This window comes from Eretmochelys imbricata, chromosome 6 (genome assembly GCF_965152235.1).
Source record: "Eretmochelys imbricata isolate rEreImb1 chromosome 6, rEreImb1.hap1, whole genome shotgun sequence".
Lineage (NCBI taxonomy): Eukaryota > Metazoa > Chordata > Testudines > Cheloniidae > Eretmochelys > Eretmochelys imbricata.
The window spans coordinates 131,114,267-131,134,283 of NC_135577.1; the positions used below are offsets into that span (position 1 = coordinate 131,114,267).

At 38.8% G+C, this 20,017-nt stretch overlaps 1 protein-coding gene across 1 annotated transcript in view; it reads right to left on the reverse strand.

Moving 5' to 3' along the window:
• TOGARAM1 (TOG array regulator of axonemal microtubules 1) overlaps positions 1-20,017 on the reverse strand; it is an 84,144-nt gene that overhangs the window by 35,772 nt on the left and 28,355 nt on the right. The window contains exons 5-15 of the mRNA XM_077819722.1: positions 16,807-17,066; positions 14,275-14,504; positions 12,591-12,694; positions 12,012-12,179; positions 9,524-9,622; positions 8,700-8,875; positions 6,762-6,924; positions 6,304-6,438; positions 3,588-3,741; positions 2,056-2,161; positions 1,454-1,689 (exon numbers count right to left, since the gene is read on the reverse strand). Coding sequence (XP_077675848.1) covers positions 1,454-1,689; positions 2,056-2,161; positions 3,588-3,741; positions 6,304-6,438; positions 6,762-6,924; positions 8,700-8,875; positions 9,524-9,622; positions 12,012-12,179; positions 12,591-12,694; positions 14,275-14,504; positions 16,807-17,066 — 1,831 coding nt within the window. The remainder of the gene's footprint in view (positions 1-1,453; positions 1,690-2,055; positions 2,162-3,587; positions 3,742-6,303; positions 6,439-6,761; positions 6,925-8,699; positions 8,876-9,523; positions 9,623-12,011; positions 12,180-12,590; positions 12,695-14,274; positions 14,505-16,806; positions 17,067-20,017) is intronic.

The following is a 20,017-nucleotide window of genomic DNA, read 5'->3' on the forward strand; positions in this document are numbered from 1 at the left end:
TAGGCTTGAATAGAGACTGGGAGTGGCTAAGTCATTATGCAAGGTAACCTATTTCCCCTTGTTTTTTCCTACCTCCCCCCCCGCCGACGTTCTTGTTAAACCCTGGATTTGTGCTGGAAATGGCCCACCTTGATTATCACACACATTGTAAGGAGAGTGATCACTTTAGATAAGCTATTACCAGCAGGAGAGTGGGGTGGGGGGAGGTATTTTTTCATGCTTTGTGTGTATAAAAAGATCTTCTACACTTTCCACATTATGCATCCGATGAAGTGAGCTGTAGCTCACGAAAGCTTATGCTCAAATAAATTGGTTAGTCTCTAAGGTGCCACAAGTACTCCTTTTCTTTTTGCGAATACAGACTAACATGGCTGTTACTCTGAAAATAGTCCTATGGGAAGTAATGAGATAGAAATAAGGATTCCAGCAGAGAAAGAATCAGATTCTGGCAGCGTTCTGGAGATTGTGACAGGCCAACTTGCCAGGAAGAAAAGTAGGGGGGGAAAAGGCTAGAATCACGAATAAAGCCAAGATTTTTAACACTGGGGACAAAGTTAAAGTTTGAGTTAAGGAGTGTGACTGTCAGAGACACTGGAGAGGGAGGACTTAGCATTGAAAAATTCATATATATCCAGAAGCAGGCAGAGAGATCACAGAATGAGACGAAAAAGGTATACATCACTAGCAGGGATGTCTAAGACTGAAGCTAACTATTAGAGGTCCTATAGATGGAAGATGGATAGAGGATATAAAAGGTCAGAAGATAATATGCTTAACGAAAAAAGGAACGAGTAAACTTTCTACCAAAAATGTGGGGGGGGGGTTGGTGGTGGAGGGGAGGAAGTAGGATTCAAATCATGAAAAGAGATGGAGAGAAGTTGTCTTGTTTAAGGTACTCAAGAAAGAATGATTGATAGTATGAAAACTCATGCCAAGACCAAGCAGGAAGTCAAAATTTATGTGCAGAGACAAAGAGCTGCTTGTTAGCCACTCAGAGAAGTGCAGTCTTAGTACTGTGAAATCAATCAAGACATGTGTTCAGAGGTAGAAAAAAAAACCACTTTCCCAAAACTGCTGAAGAAAAAGGTTTATGACAGCAAAATAAGTGACAGAGGAGGATGAATTAAATAAGCTCTGCCAAAAGACAATGAGTGTTATCAGGCTTCTCAAGAATATGGCAATGAACACTACTACAGATTACTGCAGTCTTACAAAACTATCATAAGATGTACCAACTAGGCACAAATTTTACTAATCTACCTTTTACCATGATAATGGAAAAAAATCTTACGTTTCACTTGACTGCCAAAAAACACTACTCTGGATAAGCAGGGTTTTGCAAGGCTGGAGTATTTCATTTTGAATGTTCTGCTTTGATAAGAAAAATTAAGTGCCTTATGTGATGCACTGAATTTGTTCTTAGTTATTTCATTACAAGCTCTTTATGAATTACCTTTGACCTCCATTTATAAGAGAACAAAGTGCTCGTGCTGGAGTCACATTATTAACCATAGCCTTCAATGCTTTGTCTACGTCTTCCCTTATAAAGGTGTTGGATTCTCCGGCTTTGTGCAACAGGACTTTTACAGTACTGTCTAGTTCTTGATCCATGCTCTTTTTCAGGTAGGTGAACAAATCCCCTAAACAGACCACAGCAGCTCGGGAAACACCAGAGCGTAAATTCTTAACCTGCAAACAAGAAAAACCCAAACAATGTGTAAGTAGTAAAACTTAATTTTATTTTCCTGTTTGTAAACTTTTAGTCATTTAGAAAAAGAGAAATTCTCATTTTGATTCCTGATGTGTGGGAGTTAATATGCATAACATACCAAAATGATATCAGGTTAGATCTTAACTTTCACAGCTTTCAAGCAAATTTAAAACTACTGAATATCCCAAATACAGGCTGCTTTACAAAACTGCACCCATCCTTTCAAAGCTGGCCAACATAAAGAAAATAGCAGCAACTGAACGTAACACCTCACCACTCCAATGTTTACCTCACTCCTATCAAAACAACATTTTTGGCATAAGATTTTTATATGAAAATTTAACCTCTTGAACTACAGCCAGACTTGTTTCATGCAGCTTTCCAGTCAACACATCAGCATGGTAAGCAGACAAACATCGAACAAAGTTCAGTCCTTCAATCTTCTTCTCCCTATATAAAATAAATATTTAAATTAAAAGCAGTATCTCACAAAAATCACAGAGACAGCAGATAACTAGAATGTCTGGGGTGACAGTGGATCACAAATTGAATATAAGTCAACAATGTGCTGCAGTTGCAAAAAAGGCTAATATCCATATGGGGTGTATTAACAGGACTGTCGTATGTCCTGCTCTACTCAGCATGGTCAGGCCTCTGCTGGAGCACTGTGTCCAATTCTAGCGGCCACGCTTTAGAAAAGACATGGACAGACTGGCGAGAGCCCAGAGAATTTTATAAAAATTACAGAAGGTTTAGAAAACTTGACCTATGAAGAAAGGTTAAAAAACCTGGGCATATTTAGTCTTGAGAAAAGACGACTGAGGGGGGGACCTGGTAACAGTCTTCCAATACTTTAAGGGTTGTTATGAAGAGGATGGTGATCAACTGCTCTCCATGTCCACTGACGGTAGGAGAAGCAGTAATGGGCTTAATCTGCAACAAGGGAGATTTAGGTTAGATATCAGGAAACTTTCTAACTATAAAGACAGTTAAACTCTGGAACCTTCCTAGCAAGGTTGTGGAGTGCCCGTCATTGGAGGTTTTTAAGAGTAGGTCAGATAGGGATGGTCGAGGTTTACTTGGTCCTGCCTCAGCACAGCGGGATGAACTAGAGCAGTGTTTCTCAACAACTGGTCCTTGGACCAGTACCAGTCCCTGAGATTTCCCTGACACAGTTTAGGAAGGCAGAAAGCCGGTCCCTGCTATCAAAAAGGTTGAGAAACACTGGACTAGATGACCTCTTGAGGTCCCTTCCAGCCCTGCCTTTGATTCTGTGTCTAAGTAGCACAACCATCGGGATTATTCAGGAAACAAATAGTGAATACAAACTTTGTTTCCAAAAACAGCAATAATTTAAACTAGAAGCTCTCGCAAAAATATTCCGTGGTACAGATGGTAGCAGGGCTGGATTAAGACAAGACGGGGCTGCAGGTACATCACAATGTGCCCTTCCTCCCCCGACTCCAAGAGAGGCAAGAAAGGGGCCAATACGCCAATGCCACTGCTCATCTCTGGAGTGTCAGCAGGGGCCCATCCTCACATCTGGAACAGTACAATGATGTTGGTTGGGAGCTCCGCAGCACACTGTGTCTTGGAATTAACAACCCACTGAGATGCCCGTCCCACCTCACAGAGCTGTTGTCTCAGGCTGTCTGCAAACTCAGGCAGGCATCACTCTGATGGTTATGCCTGGTTCACTTTTTCAATATTTTCTTTGCAACCATGAGGACTTGCCCTCTTTTCTTATGTTTTACTAAACAGACTTAGCTTTTTGGTTAAAAAAAGTTATGTACATTTCATTTTTTTAAAATAAGTATTAACATAAATGCTGCAAATTATAATCAGATTCCATATATATATATGTGTATATACACACCAGTCATCATCAGCTAAAAGTCGCAATGCTTCTGTCAATGCTGTTTCAGGTTTTGAAAAGGGTCGCAACTCTGATGGATCCATTATCTCTGGACTATGTGTGACTGATGGGGTCCGATCCTTATACTGCCCTCTCAGTCCAGGAGATGTTTCATCTGTCAAGTCATGAAGTGTTTAAGCAATAATCACTGACTATCTTCAGAACATGAAGAAAATGACTAGCAGTAAGACATGAATGTAGTTAGCTACACGAAAGCCGGTGTCTGGACAGATTACTATTGCTAAAGGGCTGATTTTTCAAAAAGATCACCACAATTACACCCACAACATTTGCAAGTGCACCATTTGGTGCATGTAAATGAAAATTTGTGCACACAGGCACTCACTTTGAAGACCGTTAACTTGAACTGCACACACAAATGCAGGGTTTTACAAGGAGAAACAGATGCATTCAAAGATAATGTGGGCAAACCTAAGAAGGATACTGCCTGCATTTGAATTTATTTAGAAGTCTAATTTGAAAATTATTTATATACCTGTAGCTCAGAATTTTTCCAGAGTTCAGAAGAAATGACGTGCTGTTTCTCAATTACACACTTTTCTGATATAAACAGGTATTTGGTTCTATAGTTTGGAGAGGCAACAAAATCTTGGCCTAAGGATTGAACAGCTCCCCAGAAATCTCTAATGTTCCAAGCTATGCTTTCATAAAAATACATGAATTCCCCAATTAAATGTTCCCAGAAGATATAATTAACACCACTGAATCATTCCTTTGAATTTTACTGTTAGCGAATCATTATTTTAAATTTTAATGAGCTATTGCTCAAATTCAATTTATCTGTATCACACTACCTATAATTGCAAAGACAGCTGTAGATTTTCAATATGTTTTACTAGCAAACTAGAAAGAAGAATTTCTAAATTATTTCATAATCCAAAATGCATTTGTTTGTTAGTTTCTGTGTTGCTACTGTTGTAGCCGATTGATAATGTCTAAAGAACTAACAGCATAGCAACTATAAGCCTCCAGTTTGAAGGGCTTTCTATCAGACATTTTAACTGTATCAGAGTTAAACTTTCCTTAAACTGACATACAGTATCTAGGGTTTTTTTTTTAAACTTTGTTTTTACTCCATTAAATATTTTTTGAGTCACGGGGGGGGGGGGGGGAGGAGGAGGGGGTGAAATGCCAGTAGCGTTTTAAATGTCACTATTTGCCAAACTCTAGATGAAAAATATTTCAAGGGAGCAGCGACCAATTTAGTGACCCAAAAATAACTTGCTTAAAATTTTATTTTCCTTGCAGGTCAGACATCTAATCATCTTCAACTCTTGCTCCTTCGGTAAGGTAATCAAAAACTAGTGACCCTGCACACTCCCTGAATTAGAGCCTCAGCACCATTCTGCTCACACTGCAGTGCAAACGGAACAAACTGCTTGTAGTCAATGTAGTCGGGATAGTTGGTTCCTATGCCACCTCTCCTGCAGTCCCCTGTGCACGGCACTCTGACTATCCATACTTACTGGAGGGTCCCTAGGGACCACTGACAGTTGGCAAACACTACAGAATCTCCCAGCTTGTTGTAACCCCCAACTGGGCTGGATTGGGGCAGAATTTTGCAGAAATTTAGGGAGCTGACAGCAGCAGAATTGAGCTGCAGCTGCACCATTGCTCTGTCTTCATCATGGCATGTTAGGAATGAGATAATATATGAAGAGCTAAAAACATCAGGATGGCAGGCCTGCCCTGCTCAGGAACAAACACAATAAACTTTAGGAGAAAATGGCGGTGTGCTATTCTGGAAGAAGTTACTCAGACTGAGCTTTGCCATGGAAGTCCTATCACAAAAAAAAAAATCCTAGAACCCTCCACCCAATAATGATTCTTACAACCTCTGTGCAGCTTCTCAGTTATCTTGAGTAAAGAGAGTCAGGGACTAGGGAGCTAAAGTGGCGGTTATGTTTTTAGGTATATTTATTCTACACTCATAAGTATAGCACCTAAGGCTTCAGTCGCATGTGCTTAATTTTTACTGATTACATGGGATTACATGTAAATTACATGGGATTACTCATGTACTTAAGTATAAGCAGATGTGTAAGTCTTTGTAGGATCAGGACCTGAGTGCCTTAGCTGGTGTCAGGGATGCAACTTTAGCATCTAAGCCTTAGTGCTGTTTTGCTAAATCAGCAATTATCATATGATAAACTTTGGGTGAAATCCTAGCTTTATTTGAGGTCAGTGGGAGTTTTGCCATTCACTTCAACAGGGCCAAACTTTCACGTGATGTATGTGTCTTTTTCCCTCCATCCGGTTAACACCCACAGCATAAAATCCTGACTCAATGTTATCTCTTTGGGGATAGAGTATTTTAACGTGGGTTTCAATCTTTTAGTAAAAACTGTATTTGTAACTGCTTTCAGTTTTGGGATATGTATCTGCCTCTTCCACAAAGGAAGATGGAGATGTGAAAAATGCATTAGAAGTGTTGTTTTATACCTGCAAAATGTAGGTTTATTCTCTGTAACGTTAGTAATAAGAAGTGGTAGCTAGCACCGAACTAAAATGTAAGGGCATACACAACTTTGCACATTATCCCTTCAGTTTTAAAATAAATCATATTAAGACTGATTACACTATGGGTTTGTCTCATCTGCCAGCATCCAAACACTTTAATACAGTGTTTTACATTTAATTAACTGTAACAGCTTACCTGAATCTAGCAAGACTGAAGACTGTGTCTGCCTTAAACTGGATGTTCTTTTCAGTGGAGTACTGAAGGCAACATCTTCAAAAGATAACAACTCATTCTTGGATGTTATTAACACATCTCCATAAAAACTTAAACCTACAAAACAGAGAAAGAACAGGAAAATCAGAAAAAGAGAAGAGGTCGCTATTTCTTAGTACTATGTTGTACTCTATAAAGATCTCAGAAACAGTTAACTTATCTGTCATAAATTCCTTCCTTATTATTGTTAGTATTTTATACCCAACAACAAATAAACTCACGAAGGAGATTACACTGTAGCCTAAAATTTCAGTAATACCTGATGTCATTTTGGGCAGTCATAACCTTAAATAATTAGTGTTATTATACCAGATTTAGAACATACTTAGTCAACACCATTTAATAGTATGCCATTAAATTGACAAAATACTAAACATTACTTTCTGTTGCCATTTTCTCTGGTTCACTGTATCTCAGTCGTTCCCAGGGATTTTGTTCCTTTTTTTCCACATCATTGACTTCCTGATGTTCTTTATGACTCTGTTCTTCTTTCTTCTTCTGCCTCATCTTATCCCGGGCAGATTTTGACATGGCAACTTTCACCTGCACAAAACAGGAAAAGTCCCACTGTAAAATGTAATTGAACTGAAATAGTTCAGTCAATAACTTAGCACTGGGAATCTTCTTTGCTAAACAAAGGGGCTCACAATTTCTACTACTACTCCACAGGGCATTTGGGAATTATTTACGCTAATTTGGGACCCAATCCTGCAAAGACTTGTGCATGTGCTTACCTCTATGCACTGTGAGCAGTGTGGGCTACTTATACCATGTAAAATGAGTATGAGACTCTTTGCAGCACAGAAATAATCCCTCGTGGTAATCTATGAATAATTAAGTTATTAGGGGGAGCAGGACTGTGAACCCCTAGATTTCATGGTACTACATGTGTGAATAACTAGTTACTAATTTGAGTAAAGGGTTTGGAGTCCGGCCCAATGTCAATTTTTTGAATTTTTTTTAAACTATCAATTTTTTGATAGAGCAATCTTCAAACTGTGTGACCTGATTATTTTAAAATAATCACTTTAAGGGTTCTTGTGATCCCCCGTTTTATGTTTAAAGGTAAATGGTGGATTCTCTGTAACTTGAACTCTTTAAACCAAGATCTGAGGACTTCAGTAACTCAGCCAAAGGATATGGGCCTATTGAAGAAGTGGGCAAGTGAGGTTCTGCGATGTGCAGAAGGTCAGACTAGATGATCACTATGGTCCCTTTTGGCCTTAAAGTCCAGGAGTATTTTCAGTTTGTAATTTTCTCCCTTATCTATAAGGAAATAGTGAAACTGACTATTAAAAGTGCAGTCAAGTGCACAGATTAAACAAAGTGAGAAAACAAATAAATGGTCATTAATTTCTTTAAATTTTAGCAATCTTAGAGGTTACTTGACATGCATTTTCAGGAAGAAGTGTGATTTTCCTTTTGAAGAAGTATCTTTACCTTGTGTTATTTTATACAAATAAATATTAATGTTCAAAGTCATAGGAAAGTTGAACAAGATGTAAGTAGCAGCACAGCTCTTCATAAAATCTCTCCACAGTACAGACACTGAGACAAGATTATTTACAGGGAATGTATGGTTTATGAATGGTGTTGGATTAAAAGTCTGCAAACTGCAGTCCTCTCTTTGTCCACACAACAGATGATGGTCAGTAACAGCAGCTGGTTCCTCACACTGCCTTGCCAAAATATCCTGATCATGAAAGGAAGGGACTACCTTAGGGGCTAGTGGGAAATTCATTCTCCATGTCCCTTCAATCCTTGGTCTCTTTGCTCAGAGTGTTAACAAAAAATGCTAATTAGTAACAATTTTAATGGATATTTTGTGATGTTGATACATTTCAGTACCTGCTACAGATGAACAAACAACTGCATTGAATTGAACATTTGCAACAGCCAATTGAATTCCTTCACCAAATTTAGCCCTTTAATCTATTTGAATCATCATAAAAAGACTGAAGAAATAAAATAAATCTCTATTTCAGGTCTAAAGACAACTTTGTGTGAACATTTGTACAAACAAAACTATTCACATAAATGTTTACTAAAAGTGTGCAAACTGACAAAGCAATATCTTGTTCAGAGGACATCAGGATATTGACAAATGATTCCTCATTATTCACTCAGCTTTAGTCTCCAGCCTGTGCTGGAATTAGACCAGAGACCTAGAAATAAAAAGCTCTGTATTCCATTACCAGCCACCTGAGATATCGATGGCTGTACTTGAATCAAACACTTATTTACCAGAATCTGGAGAACATAAAACTATATTCACTAGTGACACTTGAAAAACAATCAAATCTGTTTTACACTCTTACATCTTTCTCATTTTCAGAATCAAGGAAAGGTGCACTGTTCTGCTGGACAGCTCTCCCATAGATCCCTGATAGAGGCTCAATGCCTTGTTTGAGAGAAAGGACGTCTCCGTTCTCCACACACGATATCATGGACTGGCTGTATGTTAATGGCGCAGACGGGGGGCTTCCAAAAACACCTGAAATGGTTATCATATTGTAACCTCACCAAGAGGTCATTTTCACACAGCAGAAGTCACTCAGTAACACACTAAAGCAAAGCAAAAATAATTCCAGAAAATAAAACTTGGGTTGCTATAACTTTAGTGCCAAATTCTACTCGAAGTTACATTATGCATGTCCACTGTCTGCAATGGGACTTTTTCTGTGTGTGGGTATACGTGCAAAATTTGGTCCTCATATGTTCTTGCTGTTCTTTGTTATTTAATGCTAATATTGTAGTACAGTGCACTGTTCCCTCTAAGCTGTGAGCGTGTACGCGTGCACACAGATCCTAAACCCTGCGCACACAGCGAAACACCTCGTGCAAAATTTGCACAGAAGAAATTTTTTGCGCACATGGTCTCTCAAAAATTAGATGGAACATTGGTACAGTGTATATTACATTTCTCATTAAGAATGTAAAAATATACAGTAATTCCAATACTTTTTTTGAACTTTAATACTTTTAATTTATTTTAAAAATTGAGGATTGTTTACTCTTTAAATAATAAACATTTGAATGAACTCATTTCAACTCCCCTTCTCCTGACTGTCCAAAAATACTATACTATTGTTTCTATACTAAAATTTTATTGCATATATAGAGAAAAAAAGTTTTAAAATACCTTTTCCAACAATTACTACAGAATCTTCAGACAGGGCACTCGGTGAAATGAAGTCTAGGTTGTTAATCTGCTGTAAACTAGATGTTGACCCTGTAAATCCTAAAAATTACACACAAAGAAGAGCTAAATCATGTAGTTTACCCATTACTATGTATTGCACTCTTCCAAAGTATCATTTTACCAAACTTAGTTTTACCAAACTGATTAATCACTTTTATGCAGGACTGTACTTCTGATTTACTAGAGTATTGCAAGGCTTACTTAACGCTGAAATTCTCAGAAGTACTAGATCACATATACTAAATATCATTACTTTCAAATACACTAAACACCAACTCGCTTTACACAATTATTTCCCACGCACCTAACTATTTTTCCAATAATTCAGCACAATTGTGCCAATTTAGCATCAACTGAAAACTACTGATTTTCTGTTCCAGACCACTTCATGTTGATTACTGCACAATTTAGCAGTTCGTCAATTTTTCAGTTAACATATATTTTATATTTTAATTCCGGTTGCACTGTTTGCATATATGGCAATGTCAATCAGTAACAATGGCAGACTGGCATTACATTCTTTAGCATTAAATAACTCCCATGGAGTTATTAACATTTTCAGCTTGAGGAAAGTCAGATCACTCACTGGAAAAATCACAAATAAGTCAAAAAATGTTATGGCAAATAGATGCTGAGGTGCAGCAAGCCTGACTTTATCTTATTGTTGTGATTACATCTGACTGTCTATAACAAAGACTCTTTAGCACAGAGGATTGAGACCAAGCCAGGACTACACAAACTGGAGAGTCAAAAGAATTCTTAAGCCTTTTAAGACTCTATTCCATGAGAGCTGTTCTGTTTCCTGACTCAACCTCCATCTAACTCCTTCCCTATGGAAAGTTCACTGGAGGGAGATGGGGCTGATGCTGTTGAAACTGACCAGCAAATGACTGGTTTTTGCTTCTACTCCCTCCTCACCCCCCTCTCTCTGTCTGTGTCTGTGTGTCTGTGTGTGAGATAACATAATAGAAAGCCTAGAACTGGTTTGTTTTGGGGGAGGGGTTAATGTCTCCTCTGCTCTCTCCATCCCCTACTTTATCCTCCACCCCCACCCCTAAAAAAAGGTTATTAGTTGCTGGTTTTTGTATACCAAACAATATCAGGTACATCAACCCTAGTCATCTCTGCTTTTACTGAATAACTTCTTGAGGTTCTAAAAAGCTGTTTAGTGCGAGCTTTTATCCCTTAACTGAACAGTCATGGTTCTTTAGCCAGAATTGTATCTTTAGCCAAATATTACTTATATTACAGTAGCAGCTACGAACCTAACCAAGGATTGTCCTACATGTTGTACAAAGCAGAAAGAAGCCGGTGTCTGTTCCAGATGGCTTACAGTTAAGGTGACCAGACAGAAAGTGTGAAAAATTGGGACAGGGGGTGGGGAGTAACAGCAGCCGATATAAGAAAAAGACCCAAAAATCGGGACTGTCCCTATACACTCGGGACATCTGGTCACCCTACTTACCGTCATGGTGTTTCATAGGCAACAGGAATTAAACTGGTGTTAAACAAAGGTGTTAAACAGTCTGACTAAAATCCCTTTCCCCCACCTTCACTCCAATTGCTCAGATTTCACTCTCTTGTAATGGCATCATGTCACTACATCTATGCTAACTGGAGAGTTTGCAGGATAGATAAGTCCCCAAATTTTTAATGTTCAAAAGAAAAAGAAAAAAAGAGCAGAAAACCATACTCTTTGGGGACAGATTCTCTTGGAGACTTTCTTTATACATCACACATGTCTATCAGGCTTTGAGATAAGGCCACTACATTTCATATCAGACACTAAAATACTGCCACAGGATATTTACTTTAGCCACTACCAATCAGCCAGATTTTAAGTAATGTAAAAGGTGAAGACTGTATCCCTTAATTTGACTTTCATTTTTAGCTTTCTTGGTCAAAAAGACACACTGTCATGGCTGCATGCTAACAATGGCCAGAGACAGAGAAACACATAGAAGACAAAATCCTTTAACCATAGGTAATCTAGTTATGATGCAGGGAGCAGTAGCTTTTGTATATTACTAATATGTGCCTAGTGCTAAATCAATGCAACTTTTCAAAACCTCATTAGAACTTAAACACAAAAGCTTATGATTTATCTGCCTGAACTTTACCAATAATGATGGCTTAATTAAAAAAATGAAACATAGATAGCTATATCCATATTTTGGCTGAGAAAAGTGAGATTCTGATTATTCATTTCAAGTCTTTTCCTATCCCTGAGACTTTAACAGTTATCTAACACTTGTTAATTAACAGCTTGTTAATTTCACAGATATATCTTATTAAGCTAAAAGGAGATTGTAATTATAGGACCAAGTTGAATTCCATGAAATATTTGATTTATAAAAAGCTAACAAAAGTTTGGGGGGGGGGTTTTTGCCATAAATAGGAGGTCACAAAACATAGGAAGCTCACTAACCTTTTGTAGGTTTACAATGCCTTTGATGCTCTTTGTTCTGACCTTTAAAAACACAAGGTGACACTTCTCTCTGCTTGTCATCTTCATAATCACCAGATCCATTTCCGTAGTTCAGACGTTGGCCAATTATGCTCACGTTAGAGGTTGATTTATCATGAAATGTTACCCCTGCACAACAGAATCCATAGTGAAGTGTTCAGTATGTATCACTAAAATGGTGCATCACTATTTCATAAATAAAAAACCCTCAAATCAAATTTTTTGATATCTCTGCAGGGTTGAGGCTAGTTTTAACATGCCCTAGCTGTGTTACAGGAAAAGGGAAAGAAACAATCACAGAAGTTTCCTCTCAAACCCAAGCCCACAGTATGATTTCAAAATGGTCAATTAAAATCTAATAGAGTAAAAAAAAAAAAAAAAAAACTACTTCTGGGCTAAGATTTAATAGGTCAAATAAGACCAGAGAAAATTAGATACTAAAGTGGAGCTTGTTATGAAAATATTGGACAGAGCCTTAACTAAAATGGTTTCACTTTGACCGAATTAGTTATATCTTTCTTTTTCTACACAACAAATTACCTGCACTGGAGCTCTGTTCCACTATGTTAGTACTTCTATTTCTTGCTGAAGACAGTCTTGCTGGACATGATTTGCATCCAAGTAGAGGAAAGATGTCTGAGCTGCTGCAATACAAAATCATTTCTATAAATATATTTCTGAATGGCACTAGGAGCCCTGCCTAAGAACATTTTTCACCTGAAGTGAAAACACAACGTGTTGGGTACAAAACATTTCCAGCACATCACCAGAAATGGTCACGTTTACTACAGATTAGAGAAAGAGAATTCATTTGGTAACGATCAGGTTCACCACCCCCTCCACTCTGAGTAGCTCCTTCTAAGAGCAAAAAATTACATGAGGCAGATATATGGGAGAAGTTTCCATTTCTCCTGCCCATGCTGTTATTTGTTCTGTGAACACAGAATTTCAACCTCCAGTGCTGGAAAGCCAGCCGTAGGCCTAATTGGCACACTAGTACCAGCTCTTGTGGGCATTTGTTTATGAAGTTATTTGAGAACTCTCGGTGTTCTTGTATCATGACCTGAGAGGATGGATGTGCTAACTTGGTTAGCTGACACCTAGTGTATTACTATTTCACCATGTCCAGGCCTACTTTGGTTCAGCCTGTCAGCTATGCCTAGGGCTCCAGCAAAGCCTACATCAGCATCTGAACTAAACTCTCTTAAATATATAAAGAAACTTCAAGGTATTTAATGACTCCTGGCATGGCATTCTGTCACTCTTGCACGAACTCAAACTTGCTTATATAGGTCATATCTTCCCTGGTGGACTAGACTTGCATTAGCTGTGAGCACTGTCATACATTAAAGCTGCAATGTCGGGGACTAATGGAAATGTTCTGTATTACAGAATACTGTTCCTATCACTCCTGGTCAGAGTCCATGCTGCAACAACATGGCAAACCAGAGGTTTTTTCTGTTGGATTTTTACATTACGTTCGTCAGGCCTGAGCTGCAAGCAGCTTGGCCACGTGCCTAGGAAGAAGGTAAGGAGAGGATGTACTTGCAATACTCAGCAAAATATTTCCCACTTCATTTTGCAAAATTAAAAATAAGTACATACTGCAGCTAATTGCTCAACCTTACTGCACCATCAAAACAAATTCCATCAATACACTATTTATTTCTTTGCAAAGGAGCTGAGAGAATGAAGGCATTACATAGAAAACAATTCTCCGCAATTATTACTACAACGGAAATGCTGCATTAGTGGATAATTCAGGTTTAACAACAATGAAAAAAGTTTAAATTATTTGTTTCATCCCCACCCAAAAATCTGTTTAAGAAAATGCATTCCTGATTAACTTTCCAGATTGCAATAAGAAAACCTCTTCCTCCTCCTCCCGATTCATTCTGTTTTACTCATTTATTTAGCCTGTGGTTCAGCTTCATTATAAAATATTTAATAGCAACTGCAGGGCTTTAACAGCTACTTGGTGTTACTATAGCTAGAGTTTGGCACTGGGTCAAAGAAAAAGGAGGAATGAATTAAAACAATATTAAACCACAGCAGCACAGCACAATGTATTTTAACTGGGAATAACTCTCAGATAAAATCTAGGCACTAAGCAAACCAACGTCATATTAAAAATACAGGTTTCCCACCATTCAATATTTAACTAACCCTAACAGCGATTACGTCAGAATTCTCAATGGGGGTTTGACATATAAATTACACTCACGTTATCTTTCCCTGAGGGGTTGTGGACACTGGCGAAGTTAGAGACTCCTGACTGTAAACTCCACTTTCACTGTAAGAGCTCACATTTGGAGAGGAAGTGCGGGAAGGGGAGTCCATAGTCAGATCAAGTTTAAGCGCAGAATCGGGGCTCTCGAGATCTGAAGTGCTGCCACTCAGTTTTGCCCTCTTCTTAGCTGCACTATTACGGAGAGACCTAAGTGAACTCTGCATCTAAACAGAATTGAAAACAATGTCAGAGTTTACATACTGCATGTATAATTCACAAACACAGGAACGAGTTGTCAAATACAAGCCTGCTTCTAAAATCTTAATTTTTATTCACTGTACGTTGACAGGGCTGTGTCTATGCCCCCTTTGGGCAAGGTAATCTATATGGACTCAATTTTCTTAATGTCAGAGATCATTATTCTTATAAAGTGAAACAAACATGCACAATTTAATAGTACAACCAATGCAAACCCAAATGCTGCATGCACATCATATCTAGTTATGTTCTGCAAAGCTTAAAATGAAAGGTTCCTCACACAAACACACTATCAATCTTTTTTAAAAAAAATAATTTTCTTAAATAGGCTCATGTTAAACAGAAGAGTTAACTGGCTCAATGGCAGTCTGTGGAAGGGACCTCTGATTTTTGCTCCCCAAGCTAGCCAGTGCTGGGAGAACTGCAAAGGTGAATCTCACCCCAGTCTACCAGTGAAGGCTGCTACCCAAAGTCATGAAACTACAGCTACTACAGCCCCATTCCACTGCATCTTCTCCCCTCTCCTTGCGGGAGATACTCAGGGTAGGAAACAACGGCACTGGAAGGTGGTATTATGAGACAGGGTTTTGCAGGGGAGGAACTGGAGGGAGGTTGGGACAAACTACAATAAACGGTGGGATGGGAGAAAACAGTATTTCTACCTAGGACCCCCTTACTGTTTTGTCCCATTCACGGTCTCCTTTCTCACATTCCAATCTCTCACTAGTGACTTCCACCCACTCAAGGCCCCCACACTCACGCACACCAATCCACCATATTCACACCTTCATTTGCCAGCTCACCCCATTCTCCCACAATCAACCCTCCCGACCCACTTCTGGGTCAGAGCTCCCCACGTTCTCTTGAGCTTCCTCCAATCAAACCTCACTGCTCAGAAACCCCTTACTCCCCAACCTACCCACCCCACCCACAGGCTCAAAAGCACCTTCCCATCAAACCCAGCAAGCTCAGAACCCCTCCTCCCTTAGCCCAAAAACACCACCTTTATGGGTTAAACATGGGGACCAACCAGTGGATTTTTCATAGCCACAGGAAGTTAAGTAGAGAGCTAGGATTAATTTGAATATGGGGTACCTTGGCATGCATCTGTGCCTGTTCACTAGTGACCCTTTGTCTGGGGTGTTTTTTTTGTTTGTTTGTTTTTTTGGTTTTTTTTGTTTTTTTTTTTTTAAGATCTTGGGAATAAAAGATGCAAGCTGAGACAGCTGCCCCACTGCCACCCCAGCTTCAGTGACCCCTAGTTTGGTAGGTATATTTATGGATTGCTTTCATCTCTAATTTAATGTACGGATTTTCTTTCTTTTTATACATGAGTTTGTGATTTTCAGAGGATGAAACCCCACTGGATAAAAATTATTATTTAAAAATGATCATTTCTTAATATAAAATGAAGCTTTAACTTAACTGCATTGAAGATGCATTACAATTTTCCATACAATGTGTGTTTGTCCATCCCCTTAGGAGAGCCAAATCAGGCATGATCTATACCTACTCTCTTATATGGATTCTGTATTACAGCTGTGTTAACATCATAATGGCTCCACATTATGGAGTGACACAATACAGCAGAATGACTCCAGAGGTGACACCCTAATTCATCTAATTCATACGTTAGATCAGGTTTTCTCATTTCACTCCATGGAAACTTAAGCATATGTCAAGGGCTGCATCAGTGACAGTGCACTTCAGCAAACTTTACAGGTGAAAAGAGTCTGAAGAAGAGATTGCTGGAAGTTAAATAGAGTCACAGTAATCAAGTGCTATTTTCTATAAAACAATTAAATAAAAATAAAGGATTAATTATTTAAGTCCTACATTAAGGGTAGCACTGTGGTTTCACCTTGGACAAAACCAAAGAAAAAGTTCAGGCTGTGTAAATGTCTAACTCATGCCATGGTACTATAATGGAGAATGTCAACAGCATGATTTGAGAACCTCAAAATAGGTAAGTAAAATGAGCCTATGCCCAGGGCACGGACAGTGTCCTTCAATACTGACTTTCATTGCTTTAGTTAGTTTCTACCAGACACATAACATCTTAACGGAGTCTTTTGGTATCCATGACATGGTCACAAAGAGTACAGCAGTGAACATATATATATTTTTTCTTCTACACCTGAGGTTTTAAAGGGGGTTGGGTTTGGTGTGTGTGTGTTTGGGGTGGGGGGGTTGTTTTTTGTTTGTTTGCTTATAAAATGTATATTCTAGCATCTTTTTAAAGTATGTAAAATCACATTTAAATCCAACCTCTTCCTGGTCTGACTCCTTATCATTGACATTTAATTCTGAAAGATCAACTGCAAGTTTCTTGTCTTTTTCACTCTTCCAAATATCCTCAGACTCTTCATTTTTCTGTCCCGCTGTGTTTAATTTATCAGGCAACGGGCTTGCCCCCCTTGGTATTGGGGGGACAGGTTTGGTCCCATTCAATCCTCTCCGTGAAGCTGGCGATCTCACCAAGGCTGGTTTAAGCTGAATTGGAGAATGCTTTTCTTGTGCATTTTCCCCTGGGTAAGATACAGACAGACGTCACCATTTCAGAAGAACAGAGGAACACATCACTCAATAGTAGAAAATACATATTCAATTTTCACAAAACATAGCAAAAATATTTTTAGAAGAGGTGATTTTCCCCTCACTGAAGGGGCGCACTTGTGACGCAACGTTTAGTCATGTAAATATTTTAAGGGTACCTTTGGTTGAAGCAGCTCATTTTTCATGAGGAAATTCTACCCTGTAATTTTGTTGCACACGGAATATGCCAATAAATAGCTCATGACACAGGTGAGGTACAGAAACCCAATGACACCAATAAGATGCATACATTTGTTTAGGCCTGTCCTTCGAGATTTCATAATTCTATTTATTGATATACAGTAAACCCTACTAAATCACATTTATTTGTTCACATGCTTTATAACCTTCACATAAAATTGGCCATATCTAACTGCCTCTGGGGAAAAAAAAAGTCTCACATTACTAAGATGTCATAATTTCCACAAAATATGCTAAAGTATGTCAGCATACCATGAAGTAGCCAATAATTAACACTAAATTATAGTTAACAAAATTAATTGAAGTACATTCTGTGATGCATAATCCTCACTTTTTTATTCCAGGTTTTCAATTACTTGAAAGTTTGCAAAATTCAGTAACTCACAATGGGTTTTGAGTGTGAATTCCTGAATTAAAACTATACATGTGGAGAAAAATAATAATGCTCGCATGACTAATTTTTTTTTTAATATAATAGCATGCTGTTCTTTTTCTTCAACTTCTATACAACTTTACCTGGTAAAAGATATTTCATTGATTATTCAAAAGCTATTTTTAAAAGATTAACAGTATTAGGTACTTTCTGTTTTTAAAAAATCCAGCCTTCTTCACTTTTCTAGAACAGCTACCAAAAGCAGTTTTTATTTCAAACAATAGAGAGTGGGAAGAGTGTATGCATATAGAATACCTGGCTGGTGTCTTACAAAATTTGTCTTTACTAATGAGAAGACTTAATATAACTCAAGAAGATACTTGTCAAAGAAACTAGCTTTCTTCAAAACTTACAGATCATCCAATTATTGATTGTTAGGTACATTACTTATGATTAGGGCACTACCAAATTCACAGCCATGAAAAACATGTCATGGACCATGAAATCTAGTCTCCCCCCGTGAAATCTGTACCGTATAGGGTAAAAGCACATAAAGGACCAGATTTCACAGGGTGAGACCAGTGTCTCTCAAATTGGGGGTCCAGACCCAAAAGGGAGTTGCACGGAGGTCACAAAGGGGGGTCACAGTATTGCCATATTTTAAGGGAGGTCATAGTATTGTCACCCTTACTTCTGAGCTGTCTTCAGAACTGTGTGGCCAGAGAGCGAAGCTGCTAGCCAGGTGCCAGCTCTGCAGGAAGCAGTGTAAAAGTCAGGGTAGCAGTTCCGCAACACCCCCCACCCCCAACTCCTGTTTGGGCCAGGACCCTAAAATTACAACACCCTGAAATTTCAGATTTAAATAGCTGAAATCATGAAATTGACAATTTTTAAAATCCTATGACTGTGAAATTGACCAAAATGGACCCTGAATTTGACATGACCCTACTTATATGTGAAAGGTCATAAAGAACGGCCAAAGGTAAGCCTTTGATATTTTAGTTATGCATCCATATTTTTCAATATTGTATTTTACTTTGTTTTACAAAAATATGTTAAGTGATACTATATTGAACATCTTCTGGTTCCTTACTCAGGTATTTTCATTGCTTGCCAACTTTCTAGCATCTTTGCCCTACACTCTGCCATTACAGTAACCTTATTACACTGGCAGCGGCTTACAAGAGTGTTTCACATTTGTCCAGGATACTTTCTCTTAGGAGATGTAAATTGGTCTATTTTACATATGTTTTGAGGGAACAAAATGTACACATTAAATAGTGCTCTAGATTTATCTTTCTGAATCCAGAATAAGTAAAAGTTGTCTGGTTCCAAGATAAATGCTGTGGAAACTGCTTCGCTAAGACGACTATTCTAGTGAAAGAACAAATGGCACAACTACTGCAAACAACAGGCTAGGCATGCAAAAAGTCAGCTATTAATAGTTGTGCTCCATCAGGACAGTCACTTTAGGGGGAAAACTGCCAAATAACTGACTTAGAGCTTTTCTACAAAAGAAAGCTGCACTGGTTGAACTTAAATGTGTGATTTTTAACTTGATTTAGTTAAACCTCTGCAAAAAGCTGTGTGGATCACTCTTGGTTCGGTTTTAAGCAGGAGCGTTTTGTTTTAGCTTAAATACATTAAGGCTATACCTACACTACACAGCTTTTAGTGACGTGGCTGTGGAGCTACAGCCATGCCGCTAAAAGTCGAGCGGCATAGCTCCTGTTTATCAGCTCTCCTGCCGACAAAACTCTTCTACCCCCAACGAGCGGCATTTGCATCGTCGGCGGGAGAACGCTCCTGCCGACAACGCGCTGTTCACCGTGGTGCTTGCCACTGGCAAAACTTGTGTCTTTCGGAGGGGGCTTAACACTTCACACAGATGTCTACACTGGCAACGGAACAGCAAAAACTTTTGTCTTTCAGAGGCATTTTAAAAAAAAACAAAGCTGAAAGATAAAAGTTTTGCCATGTAGCTAAAAGCTGTGTAGTGTAGACATAGCCTAAGAATCAGCGTAAGGGCTTGTCTACATGGGCACTTTACAGCGCTGCAACTTTCTCGCTCAGGGGTGTGAAAAAACACACCCGAGTGCTGCAACTTTCAGCGCTGTAACACGCCAGTGCAGACGCGCTGGGAGCTGTGCCCCTTGTGGAGGTGGGGCTTTTAGAGCGCTGGCAGCACCGTGACCACACGAGCCGTGTTAAAGCGTTGCCGCGGCAGCGCTCTAATGTTGCCAGTGAAGACGTGCCCTAGGAAACTGAAATAAGCTGCCCTTAAACTAAGAGTATTTAAAAACAATTTCA